General features: G+C 37.8%; 1 protein-coding gene across 2 annotated transcripts in view; it reads right to left on the bottom strand.

Moving 5' to 3' along the window:
• Positions 1 to 259: 259 nt before the first annotated feature.
• Positions 260 to 14,416, bottom strand: part of ARMC1 (armadillo repeat containing 1) — a 34,125-nt gene continuing 19,968 nt past the window's right edge. For both annotated transcript variants that reach the window (XM_077186063.1, XM_054635238.2), the window contains exons 4-7: positions 6,629 to 6,818; positions 3,247 to 3,363; positions 3,090 to 3,164; positions 260 to 2,534 (exon numbers count right to left, since the gene is read on the bottom strand). In XM_077186063.1, the coding sequence (XP_077042178.1) occupies positions 2,343 to 2,534; positions 3,090 to 3,164; positions 3,247 to 3,363; positions 6,629 to 6,818 (574 nt within the window). In that variant the 3' untranslated portion in view covers positions 260 to 2,342. The remainder of the gene's footprint in view (positions 2,535 to 3,089; positions 3,165 to 3,246; positions 3,364 to 6,628; positions 6,819 to 14,416) is intronic.

Raw genomic sequence — 14,416 nt, forward strand, 5'->3', positions numbered from 1 at the left:
GAATCAATTTGAAATAATATTGTCAAGAATCATCTGCTTACCCACTTTTTACAGAAAACTTTGAAATGTAAGCATGTTCTTCACACATACAAAAGGAGTGACATACAGCAAAGGAGTCACTACAACTGGACATCTGCATTCCTCACTGCGAAATTACAGATGAAAACACTTCTAAAACCACAAGCAGCTTAAAAGAATGGCAGAACATACAAGAAGGCACCAGATTTTCTTTAGACATTTAAAAAGGCACCAGTCATGCTTTGTTTAGTTATATTATCCTTTATTATTTTACAATGTATTTCAAAAACTTTTACAGATGCCTTAAACTGTTCTACAAGAGCTGCAATACTGTCATAAAAGCACATCTACAGACCGAATGCACAAACGAACTGTAATACCTACTGGTATTGAACCATTAATATCCAAAGGGTGTAGTCTTTTAGTAAATAGATGTGCAGTAATGCAAATGCAAACAGATGTTAATGCAGAAAAACAAAACTCTGCATTCATGGCTATAGAACAGAGGACTTTTCAAACACATTTGGTACTGTAACATTCTAGACAGCAATATGAAGAGCATTACATATTTAAAGCAATACATGCCCTGAAAAGCCTGTATTTTCAATCTGTGCGTGTAAACCTGAATCAAAAATAAACTAGATATATTAAAAAACATGAGACATCTAGTCTGCCAACAAGATTTTGGGTTTCTTTTTTTCCCCAGAATGACAATTAACCTGGGTGGGTGAACTCTGACCTGCATTATTATCATTATTATTATTATTTTACATTATCATATCCTCAGCATTTCTGTAGGACTACGACGGCCTGTGGGTTTTTTTATTTATTCCTTGTGCATAGGCACAGCAGAATAACTTTGATACATTAAATTTCTTTTCTGAGTCTCCAAGTGGTAAATATGATTCATATTATAGCAAATACATTACCACAAAAAAGCACTATATAACAACATTTATAACATGTTTCAAAGTTCTCAGCTGTATTTCTCTGGTGCAACAAAGCAGGGGCACTGCAGCTCTCAAGCACTGTGTATTGAATCCTCTCAGGCACAGTGTTTACTAACAGCTCAGATATATGTTATTCTCTACCTACAGAAGTTTTGCTTTTATTATCACTTCTGCTCACAGGAATTACTAGGACATTTTTAGACTTATACTGTCTGTAAGTTACAGGGCAAAGCCAATTGTTTGCATATGTTTTTAAGCCAAGCTGATGTATTTTCATGGGAGTCTCATGAAAGACATTAGGAGGAAACAGTAATTGCATATCGAGATTGTTAGGGGGGAACAAACAAAAAAAAGTCAAAATTTACGAGTGTGGCACTGTGGCAAAAGAGGCATTCTGTCCTGCTTTATACTTCAAGTTTAAAGTTTTAGTTACCATTAAATATTTCCTAACAGTAAACACCATTTCTTAATCAAATATAGTCTACATTCCTCTATTCTCTGCAGGCAGAGCTGCAAGGGGTCATCACTACATCAGACCACAGCTTTTTCTGCTAGTCTTCCCAGCTAGCCTAAACAGCAGTCAGTGGTATTTATTAGTTATATATATGTATATATATAAGTCAGTCACACCCATCATTACAAATATGTTCTAGTTTATTTACTGTACAATGTATGTATACATATTTGTGTTTTTTCAGTCCCTTTTTTCTTATCTTAAGCACTCCAATAGTTAAGGGCAGGCTGGGAAAAAAAATCAATATACATAAAAGGGTTACATATTTCAAGTCTGTAGTGATTCTAGTTTTAACAGCAAAAGGGGGGATCCTCGTGCTCATGCTGTGAACACAGCTGGCAAAAACAAAGGCCAAAAAAAGAGGCAGACTGTATTTTTCTCTGGAGTCAAAATCTAGAAAATTGAACAAAACAATGTTAGTCCAAAGGGATGTAGAAATGAAAAGGGAGTTTCATTCAATGTAGAACTGGAGCTATTAAGAATTTTCTTTCACAGAGGCCCTGAGACGAGTTGAATGGATTCTCTCTACCATGTGTTTCATGTGAAGTCAAACTTAACTTAAAGTTCTATAGGTATAGCATAAACATTTGGTATATAAGAGTGGACCCATTTTTAAAAAGTGAAGCAATAAAATCTACATGAAAAACTAATGAAGGAACAATTTGATTGGAGGCCTCTGTCCTTTGACCCCTGCCCTATCAGGCTTAACGTCCAATAAAATGTAAAATGCAGCATACGTTTGCTTAATCTAAAATTTTCGCGATGATTTATTGCAAATTGCACTTGGCAGTTCACCACACCAATGGAAAACTGGCCCCCTTGTTGGTTCATTCACACAGTCTTTCAACACCAAACACAAGTCACCAGTAGAAAGATCTTGATAGAAAGTTTGCTGCTGTGCTGAGCCAACTTGCTGCACCTTCTGGGTGTGAGCCAACACGAGACACTGCTTTGTCCTGCTCCTTAGTAGGGCTCTCATCTTCTGGCAAATACTCAGGTAGATCTGTGTTCTGCTCTACTTCCACTGGAGTATCTTGGAACGGAACTAGCATCTGGTAAAACACAACAGATTAAAATTATGTCAAATGTTGCAACTGAAAAGAATGAATCAAAGTTATAATATACATAATATACATGTTCAGGGTGACAGGCATGTACATTGTGAAACTCCTCCCCGTTGCCCTATAGAGCAAGAACATAAATGGAACCTACTATGCTTAGAAGAAAGACAAGAAAAGCTTCGGCTTAAAAGGGAAGAGAAAGTATCAAGTAAATACAACTATCTTTTAGCGTAGTAGTTATGAAAAAAAAAGCACATCAGCAACACCAACCAAGAAAGCCCACCACTGCCATTGAGACCCTTTTCATATCATTATAGAGATAATCAGTTACAGTACTTTCATCCTTCTTCTGAACAGTAATTTCCATGTAACTGTTCCATGGATTTGTATCCTGACACAGGAGATCTTTGAGTCTCTTGTACTGGATGTGTAACACTCATGCTTAAAAAATTTTGCCTACTACCAGATGTTATGGGCACGGAGGAGCTGATATTGAAGATACAGCTGAGCTGTAACAATTGGTATTTAGAAAGAAAGAGATCCTACCTCCTCACCACTTTCACTTTTCACAACTTGCTGTGCCTTCATAACTTTGGTTGATGCTATCGCTGTTGCCAGCGCCTACAAACACACAGAAAAAAGCAAGAGCTCAGTGCAACAGAATGCAATAACGTGAGGGTCTGGAGGGTTACAAAGCACTTACCTCTGCTTTTAAATCTGAGCGAATTCGGACCACACACCTTTGAACAGCCATTTGAAAGGTAAAACTAATAACACCTTTAATTTTCAACAAGGCTTCTTCACAAAGATTCCTTCGAGACTGAAAAACAAAGTCCCACAATTAAAAAACATACTCTGTGACAATACTCACAATTAATTGTGTTCCTGTATGTCTCAAAGCACATGGTTACAAAAGTGCGCTTGAGTAACAGAAAAACTAAGACTTACATTTTAGTGCACAAATATTAGACTCTCTTGCTGCAAAAGAAAATTTGCTTACACTTTAGAAGTCAAAGAAGGATGGAATCAACTGTAAATAATTAGAGAAAAGTGCTGAAAAGCAAAGAATGTTTTTCTCTGTGTGATCAGCTAAACAGTCCCCTCTGGTTAAGGTCTGATTGACTGAAGTGCTCATTGATGAGTAGTTAGTGTTTAAGTTGCTATTTATCAGACACCTTGGCTCCATACTGACTGAATGCATCAAAGCAGCTGTTGTACCTTTCAGCTGCTTCATCTGTGGCAGCTCACAGACATCACGGCACAGCACATGCTTAATTCTTATTTTAAAGGGAAAATACTTGGTTGATAACCCACAGAGTGTTATGTTTAAAGCAAGTGACATCACCTACTGTGCTGTAACATTACATTGACCCGTGCTAGTTGCATCTGCTACATTACCTTAGAATGTTCCACTTTTTTCCTTTTAATATTTGCACAACATGGTTGCAACAAAAAGAATTAAAGTATACTTGGAGAGACTGCTAGCACAGAAGGGGATAAAAAAAGATGGACTGTATCAGAAATAAAGTGACAGCCTTTAAAACAGGTTTAAAATAATTATTCACCTTTTTTTTTTTCTGTAAGGTTTTAAATAATTAGTTATTTCAAAGTATATTTGCATTAGTTACCAAATAATCACTAGTCAGTATTCACATGTACAACAAGCAAATTAAATTCTTTTAATCTCTGGAAGAATGAACTGAAGCAGTTTGGGGGGTTTTTTAGCAGTCTAGCATATATATTGAAACAATTCATTTGTGTAAGTTTATGTATTGAAACAGCTAACATTTTTGAGTATTGAAATAGCTAACATTTTTGAGTTTTCCAAAACATACCTTTGTCAGATAGGCTACCTTTACTATAGAAAGGAAATATTTGATGCAAAGATGATAGGCTGCCTTGACACAAGTCAAAGTTGAAACCTACATCTGGACACAGGAAGCAAAACTTTCATAGCTTCTTAGCCTAAAAAAATAAATTCATACATGGGTGTGTAGCAATTCTGTGACAGAATTCAGCTTTTTACTCTTAAGATCCCAGGTGAGTCACAGGCACCTCAGTTTAATTCAAAATGAGGCTTTCCATGACCAGAAAACTGGTGAATAATTTCTTAAAAGAAAAAACTTACTAAGGTCCACACAAACTCTGTAAAAAGCTGGCAGCTTGGCAGGCACCAGCTTTGCTGCACAGACATACTTTGCAAAAGCCATTTCACGGGCAGGTAGCCGCAAACCCAGCAATACACAACTAAACATACTTCTGCATGGTACTCCTGAAGCATGGGCACAGACAAAATTTAGGTTATTTTCTTACACATCAAACCCTGATTACCATACCTCTCACAAATACTACTATAATGTACAGACTAGAAAACTGACTGAGGGGCATGCCACAAACTCCTGAACTACTGCCTTGTTTTTTACCTTTATCACCAAATTTGATTATTAGATCTTAAAACACCACATTAAAGAACAAATGACCTTTCCCCTCTCTTCCTGAAACAATCAATTATCTACTATTTGAGGTTTTGAAATCCACAAGCATTTGTAGGACCTGCAACCATTCCTGACAGCAGTTTCCATTTATAAATGTAAATGACTGAGAACACCGTGTCTAAAGCTCTGTGTTTACTCACTATGCCTCTCAAACTCATACATGCAGCCTAATATTCTCTGCTACTTAAGTCAGGAATAAAGTACTGAATGAAACTAAATGGCTTTTGTTGCTCACAAGCTTTAACACCCTCCCAGTCCCAACTTATCATAACACTTAATTACAGGGATGTTTAACTTCTGGTGAGCATCTCTTAGCATTTCTTTAACCATCTGATGAAATACAGAGCTACATACACCAGCTATCTCAGCCTGTGCACAGACAGACCTTCCTTTAACAACAAGCTAGGAAAACATGCTGGTGTGATCTACCTGCAGTTTTGCTCTCTAAAGATGAATATCTAAATACCCTATACTTTTTCACAATATCTTTACCTCAGCATTGCAGAGAGAAAACTCCACAAATATTGCTAAGTTCCATTTGTTGAAGAAAAAGACATGCTTTTAAGATAGAATTGGACTACAAGCAAAACATCTAAACTCAGGAAGTAGAAGTGGATGAAATTTCTTGCTTGGAGATACCTGTAAACAAACAAATCAACTACAAGCTTAAAAACAACAACCTATGGGACTGAATTTAAAAAATTTCACTGAGTAGCAAATCCAATGGTGTTGACAAAGCACTGCCTTTTAGCTAGAGCAAGTGCTGGAAGGCCAAAACTGTAAAAAATATTTGTATAAAGTGAGCTAGAGCAGCATGTTATTTCTAAAGGAATTAACGATGGTCTTGTGAAAACAGAACAGTGGGAATGCTGTTGGTAAACTAGGCCCGTGGACATGCTTACTTGGCAGAATGCAAAGCAACAAAGCAAAGGATCAGGTTTGATCATTTAAAATGGGTACAAAACTGAAAGATACAGAGTCCGGAGGGCACTTGTGGATAACGTGCTTAAACAGCCTACATGCTGTTTGGCAGCCGTAAAAAGGCAAACATGGCCCTGGGGTGTTATCTACAGGGGTATGGTAGATAAATCTGTAGAAGTTATTCTGACATTACATAAAGACTCAGTGAGACCTCATTAATTCAAATGCCATTCTGGTCACTACAGTAGAAAAGATCCCACAGACAATGAAAAGATGCAGCAAAACCAGCTCAAAGAAAATACAGCATTGCTAAATTACAAATAATAAAAAAACTCCCAGTGTCTGAAATCTCTCTTAACTAAAAGGAAACTTTTTTTAGATCAACACACTTATACAACTACAAGAGATCCTTAAGTGAAAAATCCTGAAGGTACCTTCTATTCTTTCTTGAAAAACCATCAAGAAAACTGCCTTAAAGCTTCTTCTTTAGGTGTTCTGAGTAAGCTGAATTTATGCAATATTTTATACATATCTCATGCTTCAAAATACAATTCACAGAAATTGCTGACAATTAATGATGTGACACAGGGAGCCTCACTGGATTTCTGGAGTTAAAATAACTCTCAGTACAGCATGCCTTATTTACACAAACTCTGAAGGTTTCCTTACCGAATCATCAAGGCCATCTATATGCAAAACCACTGTCTTGGCACGCTTATTTGTGCTGCCAAGGAAAAACTGTGCTTTCCGCCGACGATAATTCATCTCATTCACATTGTCCATGTCTGACATGTTGGAAGACTGAAGGATATCATAGACTTCAGAAGCCAGGAGTTTAGTCTCTCCTGGTGTAGTGGTCCTGAAAGAAAAAAAGGGACTAAGATTTCCACATATTTGTTTTCACATTAGTACTGCAAAAAGCTGTTGATTACATCCTTGCAACTGGAATATTCCACACGGTACAGTCAAGACGTGGCAAAAATGTTAAGTAGGAAGAGCAAAAATTGGGTAAAACTATTTTCTTTTCCTGATTCTAATTTTTATGTCAATTTGTTGATTCTATGCTCATTATAAACACATCTGTTCTCAAACAACATGAACACAGTTTACATCAGTTTGACAACTACAAGCCAAACATGGTAGTAGACGGTCAGTGTTCCAGGGTTACTTTGTGTTGAGCTTTATTTTTTTATAACTTCTCCAATTGCCTTGTGACATGTTTTGTTTCCCACTTTCCTTGCTACATAAGAAAAATAATTTCTCTGCAGAACTGGCATCTTTCCCGAAGTTTTCTTCTCCAAATTTACTGAACATCAGCAGCACAGCAGAAACACAAATTTTCTTGAAGAATCCAAAGGTTATTCCTGATTAGACTAAAATTTATGGCAGAAATTATATGATAGCATTTCTTTTTAGATAGAAAAAAGTAGATAATAGACTCAACATATACTAAATTGTTAAGATTTAATTAAAACTAATTTTAATCAGGTACTAATATAAATCTGTAGTCCAAATTCAGCCCTGTTTTAATTATGCTAGTGACTTTAAGCTTTGTGTAGAAACAAAATTATTACTGCATCAACTTGCAATTAATTTTAAAATGATGAATGACAGCTCTGCTGCTTTGTTTAGCAAACACTAAGTAAGTAACAAGTACCTTTAGATTTATTTTTTTTTTCATTTGACTTCCTTAATTACCAGCCATTAAACACATTTTCCATCCTACCATATGGACAAGAGAGACTACTAAAGCAAGCATGTTAGGAGTTCTTGGCTTGTGGGGGTCTCAGCTAGCCTTTTTTTTTTTTTACTTCTCTGCACCTTGTTTTGAACAGCACCCATTTGAAAAGGAAAATGTCAGTTCTTGTGATAATACAGTAGATTAACAACATTCAGAGGGGAAAAAAAAGAAAGATAAAAAAGTGGTAATAAGCAAATAACCAAGACCTAGGAAAGGGAAAGCATTCCAACATATGTTCAGTTTTAAATACATGCTTATGTTCTGCTTTCCTATACTAAGAAATCACTTATGTTAATTCACAGAAAAAAGTGCTGGGAACTCACCAAGATTTCAACTTCATCCTTCCATCATTTATTATATAAAGTAATAAAACTGATGATAAAGCCATGCAACAGGATATCCTGAGGTAGTAATAAAACAGCTTTTGCTAAAGTGATAGCTTATCAAGAGACTAAGGAATTAACCCACCTATTATTAGTTTTGCCAATTTCTTTCAACAACAATCCTGTCAATATCAAGTGATTTACAACAGACAAGTTTTATTTTTGGTAAATTTAAATACAGCTCACTAAGCAAACTACTGAAAATGTCACTATTCCACCTACAGCACCCACTATGCAGTTGGTAAGGGGTTTTGCTTCAAAACAATTGTACTATTGCATCAGAGAGTTAAAAAAAGTCAGAAAGACAAATGAGAAATAAAAGCATTCTTAATACTTCCCATAATATATGTGTGTGTGTATATATATATACATATATATACTAACCCATGCAAAATAAAGAGAATTTAAAGCTGTCACTATGTCAGCAAATATTAAATATTCAAATGCCTAAAACAAAAAAGTCAACAGTGATTTTCATATATGTTTTATTCTCCCAACATTATAGCTGGCACAGTTCTTGAAAACTAATGATCTGCTATTAACTGCACAACTGAAACAACCTGTTGACTTTAAAACACAAAAGTAAATTGGGTCTTATTTGACACAGTTATTCCAAGATCTTCCTAAAACAAGTCTATACTGATCAATTTTATGAGCATACACACATACACACACACACTCTCAAACAAGATACTCAGATAATTTCCTGTATTTTTCCAAACAGAGGATTACCACTATCTACCACTAAGTTACCCTTATTACCTTTAAAAAAAAACCCCAAATGCAAGACTTTAATCTTATTTAAAGAGAATCAGCAATAAGCAACTGACTGTGTAATAAAAAGCAGTAAGAAACTCAGACACTACACTACAGGACCAAGGACAATGGCTGCCACTTAGAAATAACAGACTGAACAATAAACTCCAAATAATAAAATCCAAAGTGAAGGTGTGCACCAGTTTTACACTGCAGAAACAAAATACTACACTTCCAGCAACTCAGTTAAACAAAGATGCCCAGAATTCCTGACAAAACCTTCTACAATTTAAAATATACTAGTAAAATGAGTGAATACAAGTTTTCTGTTAGTCTGAATACAAGCAACCTGTTATTCTGTCATTAAAGCAATTTCTGCAACAGCTGTAAAAATAACAGAAACATTTATATCTTAATATCAGATTAGATAAAAGGAAATTTTTAATGATGAACATGGTGAAACACTGGCACAGGTTGCCCACAGAAACATTAGATGCCCTATCTCTGGAACCATTCAACATCAAATTGGAAAATTCAGTTGCAGATATCCCCCCACTCATTGCAGGGGGTTTGGACTAGAGAGAGGATCTTTAAAGGTCCCTTCCAACCCAAACTACTCTATGATTCTATGATCTTTAAGGGGAAAAAAACACCTATCTGGAAGTAAGTATAATAAAGCCTCTTGGTTGCAAAACCAAGGTGATGTTCAGTGGTGAGTCTGTTTCCTTACATACTATATTCCTAATAAAAACAAATACAATGAAACTGCACATAAAATGAAACCACAAAACAGTGGAAGTTTTGGTTTTTTTCTAAAACTACTGTAACTCATGGGCTGTGGTTTTGTTGCCTAAAATGAGAAAACTTTAGGGGAAGAGTTCTGAGGGCACTGACACCAGTCCTCCCAGCACCAGTGTGTCAGCAGTTTCAGATAACACTGCTCACAGCTGTGTGAGCCAGCCTCCTGCCACCATCAGAGCAGCACATAGGAACTCTTGCTCTCTCCCACTCCAGTATGGCACTTCACTCACCACTGAAGGTGCAGGTGCATACTATAAATTCACTGTGCAGCTAGAGCTTGTCTGAGAACACTTCATCATTGAAAATCTCACCAAGAGACACAGTACAGCCCCCATTGCTGGAGGTTTTCAAGATACAGATGGACAGGACACAAGATAGTCTCACCTAGGTCCCCTTTCCCAGATCATCTCCTGAGGTCCCTTCCAAGCTGGGCTGTTCTGTGATTCTATGACTAGTGTGCTGCTAGCCTGCTAGGGAAATGGCAGCATCTACTTAGAGCACAGAAACAGTTGGCAAGAGTTGGTTACCATCTCTTTCAGAGGCGGTAACATCTTACATTACTTCAGCAAGACTCAGAAGATGCCTGTCAGAAACTCAAGCCTTCAGTCTTCACTGTCTTCCTGAATTCCTGTCATCCTAGATTGCTGCCTGTCCTTCCATCATGTTTACCCAAGGCTGGCTGTGTAAGAAATATGAACACAATCCAATCCAAGTGACACGTGCTGTATCTGTCATAAGAGGATACAAGAAATAGTTCTCATTTTCTACACTATTATTAGAAATAACTTTTTAAACATGGTCCAAGTACTGCAGAGGTTTTATTAGCATGGCAAGACATTTTTTGAAGTTTTTGCTAACCTTAAAGGACATGAAAACTAATGGCTACAACTCCATTATGTGGGCAGAATATGGATGCTAGGAAAGAATGTGTAACCAGTGTACAGCATTATGGCTCTGACTGAAGTAAACACACAGCATCATAAATTACAACAGAAGGGCATGACAACCTTCCTACCATAGCTTTATCTGATGCAAAGGTAACAGAGACTTAGTTTCTTCCTTTAGAACAAGCACAAAGACTGAGAAAGACTAATATAGTGATTTTCCCCTTTTAGAGAAGGGCAAGACATAAATAAGTTTATAAATGCATACATGGGGGCGTGAGACTGTAAAAGATAATCTTATCTTTTTTTAAGCTATAATATTTTATGCATATTTTTAAAAATAAACGTGTGTACATACTTGTAAATTACATACTAACTCCTGCACCAGAGGAAACACGCAACTGTAACTCTACTCAAAGTAGAGCAGACCTGTGCACAAGCACAGGAACTATTACATGCCTTTCCTTAGTGGCATCCATTGTGCCCTAAAGACACATTAGCCAAACATGTAACACACTGCAACACCATTTCATTACTGCATTTCTACTGAGTTCATAACCTTGACACAGGAGGTTTCCAAATAAAAGAGGGGATTTTTCTTTACCCAAGACTCAATTACATCCCAGACTCTATTGAAAGGAGATTTATGTCATTTAATCCCAGAAGTTTCACTTCTATAGTAATTCTGCTTTTGGATGTACTTGGTCAGTCTCCCCACTACCCACAATAAAGATGGCAAACTTAATTGTCCATTTATGAAATTTCAAGGCTCTGATAATATCTGAACCCCTGGGAAGGTGATGGAAAAAATCTGAAGGTGGTCAGGAAGGGTGAACCCAGATTCACAAAGACAAAGTCATACCTGGGCACCCCAGGAACCTTCTACAATGAAACAACTGGCTTCACTAGGATGGGACAGCAAATGGCTACTTGTCTGTTGACACTGGCCCTTACACAATTCCCACAGAGAAGCTGATGCAGGATGGACTGGCTGACCAGATTGAGATGGGGACTGAAAACTGGCTAGATAGCCAGGCCCAGAAGGTGGTGATCAAGGCCATGAAACCCAGCTGGAGGTCAGTATCTAGCAGCCTACATCAGGGATCAACACCAGGTCCCATTCTGTTCAGTATCTTCATTAACTATCTGGGGCACAATGGACCCGTAACAAGATGTGCAGATGACACAAAACAGGAAGGAGTGACAGATACATCAGACACCTGTGCCAGACAGACCTCAGGAGGCTGGAAAAAAGGGCTGACAGGCATCTCATCACGTTCAACAAGGGCAAGTGCAAAGACCTGCATCTGGGGAAGAACAGCCCCAGGCACCACTCAGATCAGGCACAATCTCTGAGTGAGCAGCTGGAAAGCAGCTTTGCAAAGAACCTGTTCAACACAAAGATCAGCATCAGCCAGCAAAGTGCCCCTGTAGCAAAGGTTAGTGGTTATCCTGGGCTGCATTGGCAGGAGTGCTGCCAGGAGATAAAGGGAGGTGATCCTGCCTCTTTCATCAGCAGTGGTGAGGCCTCACCTGCAGTGCTGTGGCCAGGTCTGGGTTCCCAGTACACAAGATGTATGAACACACTGCAGAGTCCAGAAAAGGGTCAGGAAGTTGATTACAGGGCTGATGAGAGAAGGGAGAGAGATCTGGGATGGATGAGTCTAGAGAAGGCTTGGAGGGAGCTTATCAATGTACATAAATACCTGAAGGGGTTGCAAAGAGGACAAAGCCAGGACCAGAGGCAAAGGGCACAATCTGAAAAATCAGGAAACACTTTTCCACTCTGAGGGTGACTGAGCACTGGCAGAAGCTGTCCAGACAGGTTGTAGAGTTTCCATCCTTGGAGATACTCAAAAGCTGCCTGGACATGGTTCTGGGCAAGGTGGTTTAGGTGCCTATGTCTGAGTAGATGGGAGCTGGACCCATGACCTGCACAGGTCCCTTCCAAACTCAATCACTCTGTGAGTCTGTGAACACATATCATGAAGTCACTAAGTAAATTCAAACAGCAATATACATGGAGCACATCTATTTTTACCTACTTGTGGATCTCTAATCTTTCAGGTTAAGAATATTTTAGAAGATAGGCTTTATGTAAGTAAAGCAAAAATTTATTTAATTTTCTGCCAACTATTTTCCTTACACATTGTCTTCCAAAGAGTTCTGCATGACAGCTTACATAATTCTAATGCATTTGAAAATTACAAAGACTGATTTCAGGAACTTCCTGCTCTCATATTTAGACTTAGAAAAATTTAGGACTGAGCAGTGAACTCTATCTTAAAGCATCATGAACTAAAGGCAAGATGAAATGTAAAAAGGAAGGCATCATTCTCAAAGTCATTAGAACTTGTCATTTGGTACTGCTGATGTTTTCATCTTCCTAGAATCATCCTTGAATGCTAAGGTTGGAAGAGGACCCTGAAGATCATCTAGTTCCAACCCTCCTGCCATGGGCAGCAACACCTTCAACTAGACCAGGTTACTCAGAGCTGCATCCAACCTGGCCTTGAACACCTTGAGGAATGGTGCATCCACAACTTCCCTAGGCAACCTGTTCCACCTTAGGTTATAGCAAGATCTTATTACACACACTCATCACAGAAAAACTACACCTTATAATAACAATTTAGAAACTTTTAATACAAAACTTAAAAATCCAATATTCACTGGTTCAAACATGACATTGACTTCAGGAGAACACTGCTCCCAGGTTTCTCACTCCAAATATATAATTTTTTGTAATTAACTGTGTTCAGTAAATAAGAGTATAAAGCCAAAGATGAGCTCACACAGGCAAACTAAAGAAATATTTTAATCTCAAGTAACTTCACAACATAGATCAAAAAGCCAGTATATATAAACTCACTCAATTTACACTGTAATCTCTGAATCTGATGTAGCTCAACAGTATTCAATTTGTAATTTATGGACCAATCTCAGCCTGGTACTGATGGGCCTGTTTTCTCCAGGGCTGCTCATGAGCAAGAGAACCGAAGACAGACAGAGAGACCATTCTCAGCTTTTAGGTTTAGAATTGGGCATCACTTGCATCTCAAGGCTGACCTGTGAGGCTGTGCTGCGCAGAACCAGGAGCTGAACTCAATGGTCCTTGTGGGCCCCCTCCAACTGAGGATGTTTTACGATTCTCAGGAGACACAGAGAAGAACTACAGCTCATTCCCCTCCTCACGGAGAAGAGCTACAGCTCATTTGTCTAAACTGAGAAACCTCTGTGAGAAAAGGGTAACCAGAGGTAGCCTCTATGATAGAACTCATGGCCCACAACTCTAAGATCCAAGCAAGGAAATTGATACAGAAGAATGGTATATTTGCAGTACACCACTTATATAACAACATTTTTCACATAGAGAGTGTCTGCACTATATATATTTTCAGTTGGCATGGCTCCATAAGTAAGGGAGCAGGACATATAGCCTTACAAATCATGGACAAAGCCTGTGATACAGCCAAACAGAACAGGTGGACATGCACTGTATGGCTCATCACTGAGCTCTTGCTCACTAATACTTGGGAAACCAAATAAAGAAAAGAGCAGCTCTGTAAAAGCAAAAAGAAAAGTAGCTAACAGTGGTGAAGGAAAGATAAACTCTAAACACAAAATAAGGAAACAGATCTAGACATTTTAAAACTAAGTCAAGTAAAATTTCCTGTATTGACATCTCAAGAATTTTACATAGTAATGGACAGTAGAACCTTAAAATGCAGATCTGTAAAAAGAATCCACAACACAATTCAAGTCTAACGAATATGAAGAGTTTGAAGATGAAAAATATCTTCATTACCCAAGTTAAGGCTCCAATATTTGACAAGACCTTGGCAAATGCCATCCTAAATAACCTACTCATAAATTAAAAGTATAAACAACT

Source organism: Agelaius phoeniceus, chromosome 1 (assembly GCF_051311805.1).
Source record: "Agelaius phoeniceus isolate bAgePho1 chromosome 1, bAgePho1.hap1, whole genome shotgun sequence".
NCBI lineage: Eukaryota > Metazoa > Chordata > Aves > Passeriformes > Icteridae > Agelaius > Agelaius phoeniceus.